The 24027-nt window shown below is 43.8% G+C and overlaps 1 protein-coding gene across 2 annotated transcripts in view; it reads left to right on the top strand.

Moving 5' to 3' along the window:
• The window catches only part of SLC1A7 (solute carrier family 1 member 7), a 49088-nt gene extending 25811 nt beyond the window's left edge, over positions 1 to 23277 (top strand). The window contains exons 4-11 of one of the 2 annotated variants that reach the window (XM_071565367.1): positions 1600 to 1642; positions 2416 to 2635; positions 6333 to 6432; positions 7471 to 7704; positions 13504 to 13698; positions 16661 to 16795; positions 19695 to 19794; positions 21975 to 23277. In XM_071565367.1, coding sequence (XP_071421468.1) covers positions 1600 to 1642; positions 2416 to 2635; positions 6333 to 6432; positions 7471 to 7704; positions 13504 to 13698; positions 16661 to 16795; positions 19695 to 19794; positions 21975 to 22169 — 1222 coding nt within the window. In that variant the 3' untranslated portion in view covers positions 22170 to 23277. Of the gene's footprint in view, positions 1 to 1599; positions 1643 to 2415; positions 2636 to 6332; positions 6433 to 7470; positions 7705 to 13503; positions 13699 to 16660; positions 16796 to 19694; positions 19795 to 21932 lie in introns of both variants that reach the window. The other variant, XM_071565368.1, reaches the window with a different exon arrangement.
• The last annotated feature ends 750 nt before the right edge of the window (positions 23278 to 24027 follow it).

Genomic DNA, 24027 nt, shown 5'->3' with positions numbered 1-24027 from the left:
TACCTAAGGTGCCTTTTTGTGACTCATCTGCTCTCAAACAAAACCATCTTATGTCAGTCTTCTGTTTCAATCATTACACAGCACTGCTACCCTTCAATCCTCTTCCCTCTGTTTTGACCTAAAAGGGATAATTATCTCTTTGTAGCAATTGCTCTCAGTGCCTGATGCTACTGATGCAGCATCTACCTTGTACTTTTAAGTGTGACCATAATGTCATATTCTGAGCCCTTAAAACAGGAAAAACATTGTTTTTCCTAAGCCAGTGCTGCCCAGAGACTCCATTAGCAGCCAGGATGTGCTGCTGGTGCAGAGAGGATAGCAGCTCTGGACAATGTCTCCATCAAGCCTGCATTTAGCTGGATTTGTACATAGCAACTCTCTCTGGAACAAGAACAGGCTCTGCACATCTATTTCAGTGTTACTCTGTTTGGGGGCTTAAGCAGGACTTTGAATTAAAAGTAATTTTGTTGGAGAATTCAGGAGTTTCTCCCTTCATATGTATACGAAAGCAGTTAATTGGGTCATGGGCTGTCACTGTCTTCTGCCCCCAGGTTCAGAAGCTTAGGGTTGGAAATGAATCAGTCCTGAAAATGATCCTATCAGAATCATCACACAAATCTTGATCTCAAAATGCTGTATGGAAATATATAGCTTTTTAGATTTTTTGCCCAATTATATTTTGATTCCTCTTTGAAGCCTGTAGAGGGTGTGCTCTCCATTTTAAATTAGGATTGAGTGTCTTTCTGCAAAGTAGGAATGTAGCTCACTCTGAAGTTATAAACTAGCTCCAGATATTATTGGGTGAATTGTTACAGACTGAGACACAGAGAAAGTCAGAAAAGGTGACATATAGAGCCCCTTTTGGAATTAAGTGTCTCACTGCAGATCTCTCAGCATTTGGCCACTGTCTTCCTCTGTAGCTCAGCAAAAAGGAGCTGTTGGCCTCATTCAGGGTCTCACTCTGAATTCTCTGAGCCATATTAGAGTAAAATGTAGCAGAGACTGTACAGCTCTAAGCTCAACTCTTTGAATCAGGAGTGAGATCCTCCTTTTAGAAGGCAAACTTTCCTTGACCAAACCACTGCAAAGTTTACACCACTTACCATTTCAGTGGTGAGAATGTATCAGGGGTACTACAGTTTATGAGTTAACTCACTGGAGTGCTCAGAAGTCCTAAGGGAGATTAAGCACCCAGGGGTCTCAGGAACACATCCCTGAACACTGACTGTGTCTTGAACAGCTCATTATCTAAGTAGGGAAGACAAAATATGGAATAAAGGAATATTCCATGCCCCAGTCAGTAGATGGGGGAGGGAATTATAGTGACTATATTGGCCCAGTTACAACAAGGAGACTGTGGCAGAGCCACAAACTGAGGCTGGAGCTCCTGGGTGTCTGTCCAGGTATTTCGAGACAAGTCCCAGGACTTGAGTTCTGAGGAGCTGTCTCTGGGTTGAGCCTTGCTCCCTCGGGCACAGCTGGATGGCACGAGCAGCTCTGCACCCTCCAGCCCTGATTTATCATGGGAGGCCCAAGACACTGAAAACAGAAGTTGGTTTTGGTTCCACAGAAATTATTCTTCTGTTTGTTCATTTTTAGGAACATGTTCCCAGCCAATCTTGTTGAGGCCACATTCAAGCAGGTAAGTGGCTATATTCCTTTTCCTGATGAAAGAGATGAGCAGCATGATGGAATGTGTATCCTTTGGAACACAATCCAGACACAGACATGGCATATTGCTTCAGATCCTGTCAGCACCTGGAGCAGTTAGGAATTAACAAGGCCCTTTCCAGCAGCCTCAGCAGCCTTGATATGGGAAGGCAAAACAAAGAAGCACCAAGTGCTCCCTGGAGTGAGAAGGGCACACCTGTGTCAGCTCCACCTCCCCCTGAGCAGAGCTGCAGTGTCTGTAGGAGCCCCCAGTAACACCACACAAAGGAAGAACAGGACACCACCTTCAATTAAAGGAACAAAGGAGCATGTTTGTGAATGATCTAATTACTCAGATTGTAATTTAGCCAGAAAACCTCATCTAAAAGTTCAGGGTGAGCAGGAGGTGTGGCTGTAGTTATTTCATCCGGGGGAATAGTTGATGGAAACCCTGCTCTGGTAAGACAAAGAGGAGGGCACTGAGAACCTGCAGGGAGTCATTCCCAATTATGTCTTATAGGGAAGCAGCTCTGCCAGGAGGCAAAGTGTTTGCTGCTCAAGGGTCTGACCAGAGGAAATTCTGGTTTTGTTATGCTTTTCCAAAAATTCAACTGCTTTTACACATTTTAGCAGCAGAGGGACAGGAGCTGTCATTCTTTTCATGCTTGTCCCTTTAACATGCAGAAACAGAGCACTTAGGAGGTCTCATTAAACTAATAATTCCTGCTGGGATATTAGAATAAAAACTGTTTTGTTTTCTTTCAGTATCGCACCAGGAGTATTCCCATCATTAAATCCAACAAAGCCTCATCGGAAAGCACCACTCATCGCATCATAATCTATGGAGTCCAGGATGAGAATGGATCCAATGTCCAGAACTTTGCCTTGGATATCACCCCCCCTCCTGAAGTGATTTACAAATCAGAGCCAGGCACAAGTGATGGCATGAACGTGCTGGGGATTGTGATATTCTCTGCCACAATGGGTAGGTTTCAGACATCTTTGGTTTGTAACAATCTAAGTATTCATTTAAGAGAGAAAACGTTGGGGTTGGACTGCTTGGTTTATTAATTCAGCTTTTTATCTGTTTCTATCTAAACTTTGTGGGGAAAAAGGGAAGACTGTTACAGACCTGTGTGCCCAGCCTTCCAAAGACAAATTTTCAAAGCCATTGAGGACTTTTGTTCCATTCAGTTCTGTTTTGGTTCGTACACTGACTTTTTTATTGTTTATTTTTTTCTCCATTATTTGGAGCTTTTACTTAGGGATCGCTTTTTGCTGGCTGTAGGAAACACTGACATAGTGTGCCCAGGGAAGGCAGGAATTACTGTGCCAGGTCAGACCCGTGGCCCCTTTGCCAGCATTCTGTTCCACTCTCTGGAGAGCAGAAAAATCCCAGACAAAGTTTCAAGTAATTCAGAAATAAACAAGTCCATAGCACACTTTCTTTCCAAAGCCTGTGAGGTCAATACACATCTCATGCCCAGAGCTTCAGGTGCTGGTTTACAGGATAAGGGGCTGCAGGTGGTGCAGGGGATCAGGCTGGGCCACCCCTGGCTGAGCTTCCTGGCTGGATGTCCCACCCCTGGGGCTGGAGGCAAAAAGAAACCTGTCCCAGACCAACTCCTTGGCTGAACTTCCCCTCACCAGGCAGAAAATGACCTTAGCCCTGGAACCTGCCCTGTCTGCTGTCCTGACCACTCTTAGTGCTGTTTTTCCACAAGATTAGTGAGAATATGACTGGCACTGTGAGAGCCCAACTCAGATAACGAGCCTCAGGGATGCCTTGAGTAAGTGAGCTATGAAGATATAGTGGTTTATGAGCTTTAAATCTGGATCTTATTTGTTATTATTGAAACTTCTTGGGTTCTTTTTTGCTCTCCTGCAATGCTGAGACTTATATACCATCCAGCAGCTTGTCACAGTGGACTGTAAGAGCTTCTGTGTGGCTTGTTTATTCAGTTTAACTTGCTGGAGGAACTCATTGGTGCCATATGTGTTATATTGTGTTTGTGGATTTGGAAGAAGAAATTTAAACAAACATGTCCTAGTTAATCATAAAGTTCTGATGTTTTTTATAAGAAAATGCTGATCAAATTTTCCTTATGTAAATTTATTCTTGGAAGTTAATCTGGTCAGCAAAACCTCTTTGCCTGTGTTTATTATGTTTCATACCAGCACAAGGGGTCAAGATTCAAGCCTTGAATTAGCAGATTTGCCTCTGGTTTTTTTTAGTTTCTCCATGGATGGTATGGATGATATGGATGGTATTCCATACACAACCCTGCTGGAAACTGGCTGTGTCCCAGATTGTAGGGTTTTATAGTGAATTTCCAGAGTATAATGTCACCACAAACACTGTTCCAGCCAGAATGTTGGATATGAGTGAATGAATTAACTACATGTACTTATTAGAACCAGGGGCAATTTTATCCTTCTGAGCACAGAGGATCATTCATTGTGTTCCCAGAACTGACTGTGTGACTCTTGCTTGTCCCCTCATCTTGCTGGGCTGGGGCTCCAGAGAAGGCAGCTGAGAGCTGGTTTCCTCCTGGCTGATGCACAGCAAACACAGTCCCAGCACTGTCATGTACAGCACAGTCCTGGCTGCACAACCTGGGACTGGGTCAGCCACAAACCCACCTCAGAACTTGGGGACTGTTTCAGTCTGTCCCTTGAACAAAGGATGCAGCCAAGCACTCATCACCTGCTTCAGCTTTCTGGACCACTCCCCAAAATGAAAGCAATGAGACAGAAGACATGTGGCTTCAACCTCTATGAAAGAAGAGCATCCTTCTCAAGCTTCTCTTTAGTACAAAGAAATTTATATAGGCCTTGGTGCTTTGCAAGTTTTGATCACTTTGGCTGAGTCTTATTTGCAAAAAGATCTTTTTACACCAGAGGAAAACAGAACTTGGATGGGTATGAATTCTTCTTACAGCTTCTTTAAGGTCCTTGAACAGCATAATAGCATAAAGGGGCAAGCATTTAGACTTGAGCAAAGTGACTTTTCCTGAAGCAGGAGGTGAATTGTTTAGTGATCTCCGTCCAGGAGTCCATCCTGTGTGTGAAGGACTGGCCTGCCTTGCCAGGCATGCAGTGAAATGGGCAGTATTGGACAGGCAGGGTGTAAAGCCCTGCTGTGACACAGCTGTGATCAGCTCCACTGCCTCTGCTCACACCGTGTACAGGGATTTCTGTCAGCCCTGAGGGCAGTGGTGAGCACTGAGACACCTGACCTTCCTGTTCTTGGCGGAGCACACATTATTGATTCGTTACAAGGAAAATGCTTGCTCTGAAACGAGCCCTGGGACTCGTCCTGCAGACAGGAGGCCCAGCCCTTCCCACGTCCCAGTCTGTGTCCCCAGTACCCACATGCCTGGGCAGCACAGTGTTGGAAAGAGCAAACTACAGTTATTCCTGTAAAATTTTAAAAAAGGTATTTTTTTTGGCATTATACAGATATAGAAAATGAGACTCTTGTAAACTGCCACTGCCCATTTAATGTCCTCCAACACGAGCAACATGCCTAATGAAAGACTGCTGTTTTCTGACCTGAACTTTACAGCTGAGATGAATATTAACACACTTACAAACATCTTGAATGCCCTATTATTGTGCAATCCCTGGCCAAAGCAGCTGACAGGCTCCCTCCCTGCCCCAGCAGGGAATTGCCCTGCAAGGCAGACGTGGCTCCCAGTGCAGCTGTGGGGCCAGAGGCTCCTGCCCAGAGCCAGGACTGGGCACACCCAGAGCCAGGGGCAGCAACACCCCCCTGGCCGCCCCTGTGCCCCTACACAGCTCCCCTCAAAGGCTGTCTCACTGGGTGCAGTCTGTTTTGAAGTGCTACCTTGAGCAATTAACTCCATCACTTACAATCCTTTAGGGGAGGGATGGCAGATAATTAACTATAGGACAATGTCATCTATTTATATGCCATTAATGGAAACTAACACTGCCTGGAGAATACACTGTTAGATGACACACCCCAGTATTCATTTCCTTTCTGAGCACTGGGTGCACATGAATGGATTTTATTTGTTTTCTTCTTTACTTGTTAGTCTTTATAGCAACTTGTCTTTTTTCCCATAAATTTGCATTTCCTTACCCTCCCCAGATCTGCAAAGCCTGACTGATTATGAAGGTTGATGGCAATTATGTAGACAGATAACTATTAAAATAAGATGGAGCCTTCATTACCAACTGCCCATTGCCAGAGCAAACCTCAAAGCCTGGCTTTGCCTCCGAAGGGCCCCATGGGTGCTGTCTGGTTGTACACAGCACACAGGGCTGAGGCAGAGACAGAGCCTGCGCTGGGAAATGTTTCTGTTTTTCTCCCATGGATCACTCAGAGCAGGCAAACCCTTCTCAGTGCTCTATGAAAGATAGTTCAGGACACAGGATTGCTACCAGGGGCTAAACCTGCAGCAGGGAAGTTTGTGCCTCCACAGGGAAACTTCCAGCGAACTCCCAAGGAAGAGAGCCTGACTGGAGCCACAGGGCTGTGGGCCTGGCTCCCCCACAGTCAAGGTGAGACTTTCATGTCTCTGTACAGCCTGAAGGTCAACATTCATCCCATCATTTCCCACTTGGTTCACTTGGAGTTACAGCAGGGAGGGCAAGCACTGGGACTTTGTGTGAAGGCACCTGAGAAGCTGAACCTGAATTTGATTTGATTGCAGGTATAATGTTGGGGAGGATGGGGAACAGTGGCGTTCCCTTGGTCAGCTTTTGCCAGTGTCTGAATGAATCTGTCATGAAGATTGTGGCAGTTGCTGTTTGGTAAGTTACTGTTTTAGTAAGAAAATCAGTATTTTTTTAAAAGAGCAAGAAAATTTCAACAGAAGTGAATGCACAAAAACCTCCCAAACTTAATTCCAGGGAAATAAATGAAGATGAATGATCCTGTTTTGCATGGCCTCAAATTGAGGATGCAACATATCCTGTTCCTGGATCATACTGTCAATTTGAAGGGCACCCTCGATGTTACTCCCGAATAACAAAATATGGCATAGCTGGGTGGGGGTGTGCTGTGTGCCCTAAGGGCACTGCCAATCCTGGGGCATGCCAAGAGGGATTATAATCCACCCAGCCCACACAGAGGAGAAGCACAATGAGACACTCCAGCTGGTACTTCCAGCCCTTACAGCACTGCTGCAGGCCCAGCCAGACCTGCCAGCCCACCTGCCCCAAAGATCAGAGCAACAGCAGGGGACTGACAACAGCAAAAACTACCAGCTGAGCTCAGCCTTTATTTCCAGCTACCTTTTAATCTACTCTTTTGGCACCCATGGCTTTGTATGTAGCTGTGCACAGAAGCACAACAGTTTTCATAAAACACCTGTCCAAATAGGTTCAGAAACCAACTATTCTTCTGCCTGTTCATCTGCCCCAAATCAAACTCCCAGGCACTCCAAGAGCATGTCCAATGTATGTTGATGTTTCTCCTCTGTCTTCCAAAGGCAACATAAACATTTACTTAACAGCTTCCAGCTAAAATCCATGAAGGGTTATTATGAGCACAAACACATGAGCAGAGCTTAGGATTCATTCCTCTTCTTCCCGTAACCTCCCTGCCTTAAGCTGAGAAGTTAGAGCTGCCTTCTGAACCAAAAGATTTTCAGGTGGTTCCTGACCAGCACCATAACCCAGCTGTGCTGGGGAGTGCCCACACAAAGGACTGGTCAGCCCAGTGCCTGCTGTGAGAGAGGGACTTGTTCTGCCAGAACAACAGGACCCCCCCAGGCTGCTGGGACTGCTCTGCTCTCACTGTTCGATGGAAGGGAGCTGCCTGCTAATAATGACTTTCCTTTTGCTCAGGTATTTTCCCTTTGGAATTGTGTTCCTAATTGCTGGCAAGATCCTGGAAATGGATGACCCCTCAGCCATTGGGAAGAAGCTGGGTTTCTATGCCATCACTGTGGTGTGTGGCCTGGTGGTGCACGGGCTCTTCATCCTGCCAATGATGTACTTCTTCATCACCAAGAAGAACCCCATTGTCTTCATCAGAGGGATTCTTCAAGCCTTGCTCATTGCTCTGGCCACGTCCTCCAGGTATGAGGCAGTTCCTAGGCAGATGAAATGAAGTATTTGCTCTTGGGAGCAGCTCCCTGTCGCTGTAGTGGAGCAGGAGCACCTGTATCTGAACAATGGGCTGGGCCCAATTCACTGGTATTTTTAAAAACACGTCTCTCCACGTTTGGAAGTTCTGCAGGAGCCATTTGACAATAACATTTGTTACCTTTTTTTCCCTCAGTTTGAAAAGTACTGGACAAAAATGTCTTTTTTCTTAGAGTACTAGAAAGGAAATAAGGCTTTTTCCATTAAGAAAAATGGTGCTTGTACAAAGTTAATATATATGAGGGACACACAGTTTGTCCAGGCTTCATTTTTTGATATTAGTTGGAAACTCCTATTTCAGTCATGTGGAAACATTTTATCCTTTATACTCCTCTTAGTCTTTGTTTCTTGGTACATTAAGAAAAGAATAGTTGGAAGCTGTTGTCCAGCACTGGGAAAGGATTCAGCTGTGCTGCTCAAGGAATAACAGTTTGCATCCTTTCCAGGGAGGATGTACAGAGTGGCTGAACAAAGGTACAGTGACAATGGGAAACAGCCTGTGAACTGGTTATGGAATTACTGCCACCATGGATAAACTGGCATGTGAGATGTGCTTGAAAGGGCTGGAATTGCCTTGCATGGAGTGGAGGCAAGAAAGACAATATAACATTTCTGTGTAGCCAATAGACAACACAGTTCCGTGACATCTGTGGCTGCAGGAATGTACAGGATTAAAAGAGAGGAGAGGAGGGAATTATTATTGGAGTACAGAAGGGACTGGCTTTCCACTATGTTTTGTTTTACAAGGTGTTTGCAAACATAACAGTTTGCCCCAAAATGACCTATAAAGAGCAACACACTGTGAAATACAAAATGAAGAAAAATTACATGCTGGGTGATGGTTCAACTCTAATTTGGGTTAAATAATTAAAGCAAGTTTCTTTTATTAGAACATAAAAAGTTTGTAGCTTGGGGTGTTGTCACATCCCCAGATTCAAGTAGGATGCTAATTCTGCACTCAAAGATGTTCGTGCTGGGAATGCTCCATCAGGCTCACATTTGACACACTTTATCTGCCTTGCTCCTCTAGGAGTTGTTTCTGAAGAACTCTATTGCTGACAACTCAGCTGGTTTATTCTCTGTCATTCCATTCGTTCTCTTTTTTGTCCTAAAAGGTGATAACATTTCCTAAAAATCTAATCTGAGTATTTCTCTTTTTAGGAAAATAATAAAAGAGGAAATTTTGGTCCTTGTTTCATCTTTAGCATCTATAGAAGAGTTTGTCCTTTCCTCTTCTCGTCTGATAAAAAGCAACAAAAATATCCAACTTTTCCATGAGTATGGATACCTTAACAATGAGGGTTTAATAAAGACTTGAGAGATCAGCACATTTCAAAAACATTATTTTTCCTAGTTTTTTATATTTGGCTTCCCCATTGCATTTTTATTTTATCACCAATTTACCAATCCTTTCCTGGTCTGGAAACTTTTAGGGCTTGTGCTTTTTTAAACAGGGATCTCCCAGTCCTATCAAGGCAGTTCATTGTTTCTTCATTGGATCTTATCTTCTTACTTTGTCTGTAACCCTGAGACTACCAATCCACTTTAGAGGCACCAAGTGCCTCTTTGCAGTTCATAACATGTCAAGTCCAGGTTTCTTGTGTTGTATTCCAGGGTTAGAAATATTCCAGTGCCTGTGACATCAATCACAGGAAGAAAACAAAGTCACACATGACATGTAGTCACCAAAATACACACTCAGATCTGCGAAGGGATGCGGGGTTCTACACACGAGTGCTGATGTTACATTACTACTTGTCAGCACAGCACTGGGAGGTTTCAGAAATTTTAAATCAGTTATTTTTCCTCTCAATTCCAAGCATAAGAACATGCACACTGTCCAGCAAATGTGACCCAGCTCTTCTCAAAGACCTGCACATCACAGGCTGTCACTGCACAGCTGGACCTGTGGGCAGCTCCCACCACACCACTGTCCGTGGCTCACCTTGGGACTCAGCTCCTCCCAGGAAGGAGCCCCAGAGCTGTGTGGGAAGGAGAGTTGGACAGGCATCAGGCACAGCTATAAAGCCAAACCCTCAGCCTGCAGAACTGATGACAGGGAAGTGTCTGTCTCTGCTGAGCCTCTTCAAGGTAACCAATCCTTACCTGAGATTTCTTTCAGCCCCAGTTCCTTATCCCAGGCTGAAGTGAGTGCCCATTGACAGCAGGGATTCCATGGGCAATGCAGATTCCTCACAAGCCTGTGCTGATTTTGGCTCCCCTGGGCTCTGATGCCCAGAGGAGAGCCCTTCTCCGGGGATATCGAGTGCTTGGGGACAGCTGTGCAAGGAATAAGGACGTACTTATAGGCCCACAGAGGGTTAGCTCTGCTCCCGCACCACCTGGCAGCTCAGCCTGTCAAGAACCACCAGCAGGACTTGCTACCAGATTTAGTATCTTTAGTGATAGGAGTTCAGCTACTCCCAAAGCTAAGGTGAATCTCAAGGAGCAGCTCTGAACACACGGATCTGGGGCTTGGACATGTTTGATGGATTTAGCTCCGTTTGTCCCTTCTTAAGAGTGTGAATATTCTGCAAATCCAACACAGGCCCAACATGGTTTTTAATGTTTTTCTGCTCAAATAGCAGTGCCTTGTCTAGAGAGAGCTGAACTTTTCACCTTCGTTACAGGGAAAGGAATGGATACTGCACATAACTGAGCTGCTGCCAAAAGAACATGCACAAATAATTGTGGCTGGACAGGAGAGCTGCTTCTCCTGACAGTCCACACATGTGTATTTGGTTAAATCAGACTTGCCACAGGGGCATTATATAACACTCATCATGTGGGTATTGGATGCTCAGATCATCTTAGAGGAGAACAAAGAGTTGGTTTTAAGAATACTGATGTGTTTCTTGGAGATACTTCTGTGTCAGTTCATGTCTATATCTAAAGATAGAAAGGAAACCACAGATCAGTGTGCTGATACTCATTTCAGATACTCTGCACCTGTGGAAAGCTTGTTTTCAAAGCTAAAAATCAAACTACAGGAAGCAAAAACACCATTTACAAAGCCCAAGAATGTACCACAGGGGAGCCTGAAAGCAGCCACCTCATGGCAATGGTTTTACTGACTCTGAACAACATTTCAACTCATTTCCCTTAACAAAAGGTTCTGTACCCCATTCTCAGTGTCCCTACATTTCTCCAGAAATCCCAGTTTTCAGGATTCTCTCCAGTGCCTCAGTGAGGGGAGTGCAGCCAGTACAGCCCTGGGGGCTCAGGCTGCACAGTTGGGGGTTTCTCACTCACTGCTTTTGTCCCCCCATGTCCCCCTTGATCTTGTCACTTCTTACCACTCTGAAAAAGCAGCACTTGGCCTACAGGCAAAATTCTTCTTGATTTGAGCTTTCCTCATTCCAATGGCAAGAGGGAATTTTGTTTTTCTAGGTCATCTCTCCATATCATTAATGAATTAAAGCAGCATCTTTTCAGCGGTACATCCCATCAAAAGAAACAATTTTCATCTTCTCTGAAGGCAAATTATAAACCACGAGTTTTTCAAGGGTTTTGCTGCTTATGAAATGCTAAAATCTTGGCTATTTCAGAGTGTAAATTAAAGGCAGATTTAGAAAAGGGAGATGAGATCAGTTTGTTGATTTTTTGGAGCAAATATCAAAATGCATTTGAATGATAAGATAAACAGAGCAGGCTGAACAGCTGCTCCTCCCCAGTGACTGGCTGTCTTTGTGGCTCACACTGGTAACAGCTTGGCCTGATCCAGCATTAGCTTATGCTCAGTCCCTGCAGCTGCAGCATTTTATCCCAAAATTGAGATAAGACTCTGAAAATGTATTTTTAATTGTTATAGTTGGTGCTGGGAGAAGATATTTCTCGCCTGACAGCTTTGGGACAGTTTTTAAAAGACTTAACAGATTAAGATCAGCACTTTAGAGTGTTTTTTCCTCCTAATAAATGCTAAATGTCAGCCTTTCATGTTACTGCTCCACTGTTTAACACTAAATGAATTAGCTTTCAAGAAAACAAACTTCATCTAATTTAAGTGAAGAGATAAATTATTTATTTGATATTTTTTATAATATTGAAATTATATATTTATATAACTCAAAAGTTATAGTAGGAACTTTTATTTCATTGCCACCTGTAAGTCACCAACAGCCAAAGCCTTAAACGAGACATGTATTATTCTGTTATGTGTCAGATGATACATTTTGAGTAAAAATGAGCCATCATTGAACAAGACAACCTCTCCTGGGATGCTTCAAATCATCTTTGTCACCTGTATTCAGGGAAAGTTCATTTAGATGAAAGAGATGCTGAAGGTAATCAGGGATGTAAAGCAGCAACATGGTAAGAGAAGACTTGGAAAAGTCTGACCGGGTCGGTGCAGGCTGAGGGGGCAGAGCTGATTTCTGACATGACCTGCAGTAACAGCTGATTGTGCAGGGAGAATACACAAAGCACATAAAAGCAACTTTAGTGTAAATTGACTGGGGTACATCTAGATAGTAAGTTTAATTTCTCATCTAGCAATGAGTTCTGGAAAGCCTTTCAGTAGGGTCAGTTAGCACAGACAGTTCGCTGGCTCCAAGATGCAGTGCCACAATTTTGAGTGAAACTCTGCAGTGGTTGCCTGCACTAGGAAGGCACAAAAGTCTCTGACCTGGAAATTTGTTTTCTTTCAGGATCTTGCACAATGTTTTTCAGCACCATTGCACTTACATTCTGCCTGTGTTCTTTATTAGTATGGTATTTAACAAACCACAAACCCATTGCCTTGTCATGTGCCCTAGAAACTTCACTTCTACAGCACAAAATTCAAATGAAAGACACACCCTGACAGTGCACAGGTTTAAAAGTTGAATTCTTGCAAAAACGCTGTCACACATTCTGTTTACAACAATGGAAACAGATACACATTTTGCTGGCTGTGCCATTTGTATTATGGGATTGTTTTGCACAATCTTTGTGCACATCTCTACCAAACTGGAACATGTCAAGCAGCTAAAATGTGCACACTTCACAGCTCAGCTCTCAGAAAAGGTTTAATATTCTGGTATGTCAGAGTGTGGGCAAGCTGAAAAGGACTTGTAATCTTATCTTTTTCTCCTCTTTTTGCCCCAAAGAAATTAGACAGGGGTTTGTTACAGAAATGACTGAGGAAAGACTGTCTTTAAAAGCAAGTAACTCTCCACAGCTGAAGTAGCTGCAGGGAAGGAAGACAATGAATAATAAGTTAAATATTGATTCTTGGCCATGCCTATAGTTAGAATCCCTAGAAGTGCTCCTGGTCTGCTCCCAGTTGCAGCTACACCAGGTGTTCAGCTCTACATTATCTGTGAGCTCCATCCTCATCCTTTGTTTTATGAATATTTTATGGTAAACAAGACACAGAGAATTTCAGTCATTCACAAATGACTGTGTGAAAAATTACAGTCGTGCCCAAGAGAGAAATGACATCTCAATGACTGAGTGCCATGATCTGGTAAAGGGACTGGAGTTGGACCAAGGGTTGGACTTGATGATCTCAGAGGTCTTTTCCAATCCAGTCGATTCTATGATTCTATTCTGTGATCTTCTATTTGGGGGGTTACGTTTTGCTGTGTTTGTTTTACAAAGTAAATATTGATTAGATATTATAACTGCCTGAATGAAGAAGTTTAATATACCCACTTACTAGAGGTAATCCCCTGCCTGCAGAAGGTTTGCTACAACTCATTCCCTCCCAAGGAACAAAGACAACCTAGCGTGTGCTCCCCTGCTGTGTTGCAGCTCAGCCACGCTGCCCATCACGTTCAAGTGCTTGCTGGAGAACAACCATGTGGACCGTCGGATCGCGCGGTTCGTGCTGCCCGTGGGGGCCACCATCAACATGGACGGGACGGCGCTGTACGAGGCCGTGGCCGCCATCTTCATCGCGCAGGTCAACAACTACGAGCTGGACTTCGGGCAGATCATCACCATCAGGTACCCCCAGGGGCATCCCTTCCTCACTGAGTGGTTGTTTCTAAGGCATGCACAGCTCAGGGACTGCACAAAGAGAATTTGTGCTGGGGCTGCTCCATAGATGTGTGTGGGCACCAGGAAATGTGCTGCTGTTGGAGGGTGACTGGGTAGCTTTTACTTTTAGGCAACTCACTGATCACTTTGGGATTGGCACATTTTTCTCTTATTGGTGTTTCAAACTGTATTTTGAACTTCAGAATTGTTTTCAAGTCTGATTTGCATCTTTACATGAGAGGAAAAGGTTAAAAAATGCAAAACTAGAAGTCCTATATCAGATAACAGGGAACAGTGTGTTAGGAAGCTCTTGGAGGATTAGGGGGAAGAGGGAAGGAGAACAGGTGCCACTATCAGGGCAGGTTTTCATGAATACATCATATCACTCAGATGATTTTTGAAACATCTTCTCTGGTGCTTGTTAAAGCAGAAAACTTCATAAACAACGATGCTCTCAGTGGGTACAGAGTGCTATGGATGTGTACTCCATCCTTGAAAGGTCTGTAATGGATCCAAAAGACTAGAGGATCCAGATGAACAATTATTGCCAGAATAACTCCAGTGACTGCCAAAGAATTCCACAGGGACTGAAACCTGTAGGTTTCCAGCAGGGAACAAATGATTATAAAAACATTTCTCATAGTCAGAGCCTTGTGCAACACATTTGAGATGTGCTTATCTACCCACCCACTGACCTCACTGCTGCCCCATTTACACCGCTGGGCCTTGCCCACCTTCTGCTGGACCTGAAAACCTTCATGGCAAGAAGAACAGAGTCCTGAGACTGAGCCCACGTGACAGCTGAGGTTTGGTAATGGGCTCCTGGCAAGGCCTGGTTAGACCAGATGAAAAAGAAATAAATCGTGCCCATATGAGCTCTTGCTTCAGGCTCGTGCTCTGTTGGAATGACCCTCTGCTGAAATTTAGTCTTTTGTGATTTGGAATTTGGAGATTTTTTTAGGCTGTGATCCCAAAATACGGCCCAGAGCATGAGCAGACATTACATACCCTTTGAAGTAAAGAACAGTAATTTTAAAAACAAAGGAGGGCGATGATAAATGGAAGAAGGGAAGTTCTAGCTGTCTCTGAGCAGAACTCTATTTTCTCTCTTATTTTCACTCCCCATCTTAAGTGCTAGTACACAAGGACCACACAGAAGTGAAACAGTGGAATGAAAATACAAATAAGGATTGGAAAAAATCCAAGAAAGAAAAAGAAAGTCTTACAAAAGAAGAAGGCAAACAGGAAATCGTGGTGGACTCAGTACCTTCAATAGCTTAAGCCAAACTCTATTCTACAGACCAAACCTGCCCCAGATCTTAATGCTTTGAGTCCTGGAGATTTAAAAATCAAATATTCTGAGTGCCAGGGTGTTTTTGCCAGAGGGGAAAAAGTTTTAGAAAAATAACCAGTCTACTTTGCTCATATTTTGTAAAATCCCAGTTGACAGTTTCCATCAATGTGATTATGAAAGCAAAGGTGTAGCAGAGAAAGGGAGTAAAGATCCCATTTCCTTCATCTGAGCATGTTATAGAAAGAAACATCTACATTAAGGTGAAAATGAAATGGAATAGCAGACGAGCCTGTCTGTGCAACATTCCTGGTTTTGCTCCCAGTTAAGTCATGAGACCTTCTGGCCTGAACTGCCCTAAGAGGCAGAAGCAGCCCTGATCAGCCAGTCAGTTCATAACACTAACAAGAGCTTTTAATGTTCATTATAGTTATCTCTCTCAGCTACTGAGTGTCTGCCCCTGCCTGTCTATCTGTGCTCTATCACAACACTACTAGGATGCCATGCAAGTCAACTTCTTCAAAGTGTGGTTTTAAGTCTCTCTCATTCCCCGTCACACCCATAGGCAAATGTTTGGGGGTTTTTATTGCAGAAAAGGGCTCCAGTTAGAACTACTGATGCTGCTGTGCTGGTGCACTGTACAGCTGTAAGCAAGACACTGGGTATCTCTGTGTCTCAGTTTCCATATGGGTGAATACTGTTACCCTCATTTTCCATAGGAGGTTGATGAGATTTAACTGCTTGCCAAAAGCTCCAGCATTCTGGGCTGATGCATGCAGTAGATTATCCATGTATACACATTCTGTCATCCTTTTACAACTGTCAGCCTTTGGTTTTTGTCTTTCTGCTGGATGGCCTTGCTCTTGGAAGTGGCTGTGTGGGTGGAAATGGACACATACAGTCACTTTTGCTCGTGGAAAAAGGAATTAAGTCCCTCCCCTAAAAATAACATTATGAAAGAAAACGTTAAGCCTGCCAGGTCCACTCTTGCCCTTGTCTCCCATTCAGTTCTGTCTGCCTGGCTGAAAAAATGGTGTGAAGGTCAAGTGAAAATAGTTTCCAGAAACTGAAGATGTGCATCACATTCATGCTTGCCTCAAGTTTAGATCCAAGTATGCAAAGCCCTGTGCTGTGCAGGGCCCTCACCTTGGCCCAGCCTCCTCACCCTCTGCCTGAGCTCTCCGGGATGGACTGACACCCAAGGCAGGATTTGCCTGGCACAGGCCCTGCCCGTGCTGACTCCAGAGTGCCTGCTGGGGGCTCTGGGCACGCAGAGATGGGCAGTGCTGGCAGACTGGTGGGATGCAGTGCCCTGTGCTGCCATGGCCACGAGGACCTGACAAAACCCAAGCCTGGCTGGGCCCTTTGCTCTGCACTGTTGGTATTAAGAGGTGACAGAACTGCCCCATCACTGCCAAGGCTGCAGGGGTTGAAGGTGTGAATTTAGCCCTGGGCAGACAGTCTGGCCTGTTCTTGCTGCTCCTCACCTGGTTTCTGTCCACAAAACACTGGCACTTCCATGCAGGGGCTTGTGTAGGAAGGAGTGTGGTTTAGGAAAGCTCCTGTAGGAACACGGTGTGGTTTCCTGCAGAGTAACCCGTCACTGATAAAGCCTATTCCTTCCTTTCTTTGTGGCAGCATCACAGCTACAGCTGCCAGCATAGGAGCTGCAGGCATCCCCCAGGCTGGGTTGGTGACCATGGTCATTGTCCTCACCTCCGTGGGGCTCCCAACAGACGACATCACCCTGATAATTGCTGTGGACTGGGCACTGTAAGTAACATTCAGCTTTTGAGGTCTCCATTGCGGCAACTGTGCTAAAAAGGCACATGGTCTCCAGGGGTGTAGTAATACAGAGACAAATAAAAGGTACAGGAAGTGATTATGTTGTTTGAAATGGTATTGTGGCCTCATTAAATACTCTGTTGATGGGGACGTTATATTGAAAAAGAGATGGGCAAATGAGAGAGAGTCTGGATGGGGCTTGGAAATATGACCTGCATGGAAAGGCTGAGGAAGTGGAGTTCATTTAGTCTAAAAGGCTGAAAGGGTCACCACATCAGCTGTTATATAGATGGGATTGTCCTGAAGAGGACAGTGGCCAATCCTCTCATTTACAGGAGGGGAGCTGAAGAAGGAGAACAAAGTACCTGTCTTAAGTCAGATCCCAGGAAAACTTTGGAGTTATTTTTATCTAAAAAGATCGTCAGGCAATGGAGCCATGACAGAGTCAGCCTGAATGGAATACTTGCCATGCACTGCATTAGGACTAATAAAAGCTTTATTTTATCACAGATCCTGAGGCAATTCTGCTCTGATTTCAAATTATTTTTTATTTAATCTATATAAAATATATCTCATTTAATACAATGGAGTTTCATCACATGAAGGTTCTGGGTAAAAATGTATTGGAAGTCCATTCTGTTTTAGATCCTATTTAATTAAACTTGGAGCCACCTATTTTTTTTGTATGAAGAATTTTGAGAAAAAATATTTCCTGTTCAGTATAATAGAATATTATTATTACATCAATAGGAGCCATGAGTCTTGTGTGGCATGAATATTTTAAGAGTGTATTATCATAGCCTTTTCCCTCTATATTGCTCAGTTCTCGCCCAGCTCTTGCAACATCAACATTTCAGTTTTTCCAGTAAGTCTTCCAGTGTATATGGGAATTATGCTTCTTTTTGTCTTACACAACTTTTCAAAACAACAGAGAAAAAACTTTTCAGGCTATAGTTCCAGATGGTATTAAAAAAGTGAGCAAGGAACAGACCCAATTTTCTGTCTTTTGCAGATGACCTTTCAAACAAAAAGTATTTTTCTGTATTTCGGCACTTGGTGGTTTCAAGAGCCTGCAGATGCAAAGTGTCAACATGGTTGACATGATGAATATTTTCAGTATTAGTTTTGGAAGTACTGGAGTATGAAGAGTGCTTAAAGAAGGCTGGTTAGCTGCTCTCACAAGACTGAAATACCCATTACTATGCCCTGCAGGTATTACAGCTCCTTTAGGTAGCCATAACATGGATGTGACCCTCATACTTTTAGGTAGTGCTTAGAGACGGAAAGAAGAAAAACAAAATATTTCTCAGCTGATTAAACACGAGAGAAAAACTCTGCATCTTTAATAATGTCATCCAAATCCAAAATACCACTGCAATGTTAATTTGATGATTAACCAAGAAAAAAAAAAGTCAGTGTGTAACAGGAACATGTATCAGTATGTGCTGTAACACTATTTTTCCCTGCTTAACGTATTTTCTTCATGGCAAATCCCAAAATCGGAACAGCAGGAATTAGAAAAAATGGATTGAGCAAACAAGTGCAGGGCTGGGGCCTGGAGTCAACAACCACGTCCTGGTGTAGGCTGTGGAATATTAGTGCTGAAATTACTTGCATTTCCATGTACAGTTTGGTGAACTACACACACAAATGAGCTTTCATGCAGGATCTTCCATGATGATTGAACAGGCAACTACATAAACATTTATATGCACCAAGTACCTGCCTAAAATGGTTGAAAAAAATCAGCACAGAGTTTCAATTCTTTGCTATATTAAGATACAGGATCAGAAATCCGGGCAGTGTTGATATTGGACTGTCACTGACTTCAATAAGCCAAACATCTGGTGATTTCTGAACCTCCATTTTATAACCTACATTTATAAACTAGGTTACTAATATGACACAGTTTTCAGATGTATATGTTTTTCTTGGAAAAGATGTGATTTCAGAATTAAAAGCTGCATCGTCTATTTGAAATCTCATCAATTTTAACTAATAGATTCCAGGATGATTCCAGTGTAGCACTTGCCTACAACAGCCACTTACTTTTGTGGATTTATAGGCTGTATTTTAATAAATTTATTTTTTAGACAGTGGGCAGAAGGTAAACAGGGAAGAAATTCCATACATGCATAGGTGAAAAATAGTTAAACTGTATATATACAAAGTAGTGTCAAGCATAAAAATTTAAACTGGAAAGGGTAACTGAAGATGAAGAATCTCTAAGAGCCACTGCACGGCCACCACAGGAGCCAAAGCCACCACAGGAGCCAAAGCCACTATGGCCTTTTCAGGAATGAACATGATTTAAATATTGTCAGTGCCTGCTTGGTTGTGAGCATAGTTCTGTAGCAATCTCCTAAATAATTTTGATTGTATTCTGCACATTCTACCAACACAATAAATCTTAAGCAGCATTTTGGTTGCTGAGATTGGGACCTTGCTCACTGATAGAAGGTACTGGTTGTACTGGCTGGCCTCTACTTACAGTGAATTATGAGATTTCCAGCACCAGGCTCCAAATCAGGGCACATTACTGGACCTTAACATGTAAACTCAAACAGCATTGCAGTCGTGGCCTGCTCTGTTACACCTTTTGGTGCCGAATCAGGCCTGTGTAGGGAGGCATCACTGCTCCAGTTAACTCAGTTACAGAGTGAGGTGAGTGGCAGCACAGCACACTGAGCTCAGAAAGGGCTGGCAAACTCAGATGAGCTGCTCAGTAACTGGTGCCTGCCCCTTGCCAAACTCCTTACTACCATTTCTAAACTTTTTATCTCATAAAACCAGCAAAACTGGCCTTCAGCTGTAACTGTGGCAGTGATGCAGGCACGGGAATGCCCCCAAAGAGCCAACAACTCACCGTAACTATTTCATTTTCCAGGGACAGGTTCAGAACAATGATCAATGTCCTGGGAGACGCACTGGCTGCTGGGATCATGGCCCACATCTGCAGGAAGGAGTTCATCAAAGATGGTGACGAGGTAACCATGCCATGAGCCAGGGTGTGCCAGCATGTGCCATATTGTGGCAAAGACCCTGTCAGCTCCCACACTTGGGTCACCTGGTTTATAAAAGGTGTTTCAGAGACAGGACAGAATTGGGCGAGTGCTGCCCAGCACATGGGGTGGAGGGAGATCCTTTTCCCTGAGGCCATGTGAAAAGCCCTGGAGCCCAGGCTGGCAGCCAGCTGTGTGTGGCACCCTGGGGCTGGCAGCCAGCTGTGTGTGACACCCTGGGGCTGGCAGCCAGCTGTGTGTGGCACACTGGGGCTGGCAGCCAGCTGTGTGTGGCACACTGGGGCTGGCAGCAGGGGAAGCTGCTGTGCTGTCCTGCCATGGCATGTGGTGCTGCAGCTGCGAGTCCCACACTCAGGACCCAACTCCTGACTGGCCAGTAATGGTCCTTCTTCTAAAACTGTGACCAGCAGCAGAGCAGGGTGACAAATGTTCCTTGACTACTTGTGTGGACGGGGAGGTAAAGGTATCAATGAGTGTGTATACCCATAATCAAGAAGCTCACTCAAAACAACTCCCCAGGGTGTTCCAGCCTCTGTGTCAGCATCATCTGAAACCACCACTGCAATAATTTTCTTTCCAGACTAGCACAAGCACATTACTCCTTTCTAGACTTCATTCTCAAGCATCTTCATGCCTTCTACATTTAATCCAAGTCCCTCCTTACATCTTTGGTTTTCCTTTCTCTGTATCTTATTTCTGAAGTGTCTTCCTCCTTCCACTCCTGTGCATTTTCTCCTTCCTCTCTGGCATGCAGCACTGAGTCCTTCCTTGTAACAGGAACTCCTTCTCATGCCCTTCCTTCAAATCCTGGACAAAGGAGACTCCTAATTCCACAAGCCCATGATGTTTGGAGGTGCTAATCTCCAGTCGTTTCAGTTCATGGCAGACTCTCACTACCTTTCTTCCGTAACAACAGAATAGTTCACACAAGAAAGTTTCTTCATCATAACTAATTTTCACATGGTGTGTTTCATTTCTGTGCATCATTTGTAGTATTTCACACTATTAGTTTTATTTCTACCATTATTTCTCCCATCCTACAGTCATTCTGGTCAATCCCATTCTCATGCCTTCCTGCAACATTCATTTAAAATTCCTACTCTTTCAAGTTGTACATGGAAAGACAGGCTGTGTCCTCCTGCAGGAATTACTGATGACATAATTAGACCTGAATATTTGGACTGCACACACAGCCAGCTGCAAACCCCCTAAACACACAACCTGCTGGTAAGGTTTGTATGTCGTTCCTTACAAAGCCAGAAGTGTAGTCTGAGCTCCTGCACAACACAGGCCTCCTGATATTTCATTGCTCTATTTAGAACTCAGGCAGAACCTAAAAAGAGATGTTTCAATAATATAAAATCCCTCCTAAGGGATTATTTAGTCATCTGTGATGAGATTTTTTTTCTTTGAATCATGCTCTATAACTGTATTAGAATATACTGCTGGTCTGCCATACGTTTTGGCTGCATAATTTGTGCAGTTAGTAATGAATACCCAAAGGCCATATTTTCTCAGCTGCAAGGCCACGTCTTTTCTCTGCCAGTATTTACGTCTTATTTTCTCCATCAGAATCTGGTTTGGTTTAAAGAACACTTCAATATTTAACCTATGAATCTGTGAATAAAATCCTCTTTATTTCTTTTGAAACGGTGCAAACTGAAGAGACAGGTGTCAGTTTATTGGGTTAGATAAAGGGCAGAAGGCAACAACAAGTGACATAGTGATCTCAGTAACTGCACTAAAGAGCAAGCACTGCCCAAAGCTCAGCATTGAGAGTCCGTACCTTGTGACCTTAGCCCTGGAATTCTAGGCTCTATTTACCCTCCTTCTATCACTTTGCCAATGGCACACAGTTATTACTGTGAGCATAAATCAGAGTTGTGACAGAATTTGTGTTTTTACGCAGAGACACTTTCCCTTTGTGCAGATGGTGCAAAGATGCCTTAGTGTATATGAGAAACAGGTCCTGGAAGTCTGTGGAGGCTCCAGATAATCCTGGAGAATGGAAAGCAGCCCACAGGCTTTCCAAGTAAAAATTCCCTTCCTGTTGTATACAGCAATCAGTGGCAGTATTCCAGATCTTAATGCTTTTCACGTAGGTGCCACTGATCTGTGAAACTAAGCCTGTTAACGTCCATCAGATTGTGGCCTACCAGAGGAATGGCTGCGTGAAGACCATGAATGAATCCCGTGGACCAGAAACAGGGAAAGGGTTTCAGCACCACATACCTGTACAAGTGGAGCAAGAAGAAAGTCCAGTGGAGAATCACACTAAGAAATCCAACAGTAAGGACCACTGCACTATTGAAATAAATGAACTAGAAACAAACGTGTAACGGCTGCACTCGGTGGTGTCTCACACCCAGGGACCTGATACCCATCTCTACCTCACAGCTGGGAGAGGGACTCTCTGCCTTGAACAGGAACACGTGGAATTATCGCCACCCTGCTTGTACTGGAGCCAAGAGACCAGCTGTGAACGTCAGGACAGGCACACGGCTCGCGAGAGACATGGGCTTCTGTAGGTGGAAGATTTAATACTGAGAAAATCACTAATGGACAGCTACTGTTTTATTCTGCACTCATTTGACTTCAATTAGTATTTGACTCCTTTGGCTTCTTTTTTAAAAAAGTTTTTTTCTATTTCACCCTTTTTGATTTTCTAATCAAAGCCTTTTTTTTTGGTGAATCTCAGTAATTATGAACACTGTATTTATGTACAATTTTTACTATGTGAAAATGTTTCACCAAAATTGCTGAAAATACCAATTTTGTCTAACATTTGCTAAATATAGAGTTTGTGCTTAGCTTTAGAACAGCAGTAAGAAAATCACATTGATTTCCTGGTCTCAAGGGGTTACATCTATCACTACATAACACTCCAAGCAGAGGGGAAGCCAAGTGTGCATTTGTGCATTAAAGGGCATTAAGGGAATTCTGTTGGGCAGCCTCCAGAGCCAGGCATTCAGGTGTGATACACAAAGAATTCCTAGGTCACTGCAGAGCACAGTTTGCCTTCCAAGTGCCAGATTTATTAACCTTTTTTAACCTAACTCTTCAGTTCAGTCAGACCCATGCACATGCAGTGGCAGAGGCGATGTGAGCCCTAACCCATGAGCACTGGTGCTAATGTGTCCTCTCCTGTAACCTGTAGGCTGTTCCACTGTAAATATGGACAAACTCAAAGCTCAAGCTCATGATCCATGTCCTGCTTCCCAAGGCAGGCTGAGCTCAAACTGGAACCCCAGGATGCTGGGTGATAATAGGGTGTGGTGAGGAGTTTGCTGTGAAAAATGCCTCATTATTTCTCATAATCCAGAGGCTGATCTACATGAACAGTTACTCCCTTTCCACTGTCTACTGGACTTTCAGTTACAATAAAGTCTGCTGAGTATGTTTCCAATGTTTGTGATATAGAACATTTTTAATAAACCTGCCATTTAAAAACAGTCTGTCTGTGCACTTCTACTATTAGTGTCTTCTTAGTTCTCTGCCAAAATGGAGAGTGGAAGTGAGGAGACCTTTTGAAAAAACAGGATTGGATCCTGAGATTACACACCAGTTCATACCAATACACTTGACATGCTGTATTTGGCTACTTGTGGCACAGAAGCTTCAGATAACATGTCTGGTATCCCAATGTGCTCCTCTCATCAGAGAATAAAAATAACCCAGTCAAAAAGGAGACTTTCTGCATTCACCAGAAGCAGAAGTGCTTCATGCACATGATTAGTGGTTTTCCTGGGATGTGCATATTCACTTCACCTCTGAGGGCTCCTGTTCAGACTCTTTCTTATGCCATGCACTAATTACTCTCCTCAGAGCACTGTGGCATATGCAGTTTAATTATCAAATAGTAAAGCCAGAAAGCACACACATACCTCTTCTTTGTCTATAATCCCTCAGAAATTGTCTTAATTTGAAAATATGTACAGTTGGTAACTATTTTTCTGATTTGACCCTATAGTGAAAATAAGACAGAACACAAAGAATAGGGAAGAACTGAGATGACTCAGAGCAATTTGCTCCTGAAGTCCTGTACTGGGCCTGCTCTGCAGGGTGTCACTGAGTGATTTGGGAGAGCTGGGGCTGGTCTGTGCCTCTCTGAACACGCAAAGCACTGACTGACAAACCCCACAGCTGATACTTCTCGACAGCACTGGCAGCCCCAGGAGGTCCCCTTGGTCCCTCCCC

Source organism: Pithys albifrons, chromosome 10 (assembly GCF_047495875.1).
Source record: "Pithys albifrons albifrons isolate INPA30051 chromosome 10, PitAlb_v1, whole genome shotgun sequence".
Classification (NCBI taxonomy): Eukaryota; Metazoa; Chordata; class Aves; order Passeriformes; family Thamnophilidae; genus Pithys; species Pithys albifrons.
Note: the sequence above shows the minus strand (reverse complement) of the source record. Positions and strands in the feature narration are given on the sequence as shown.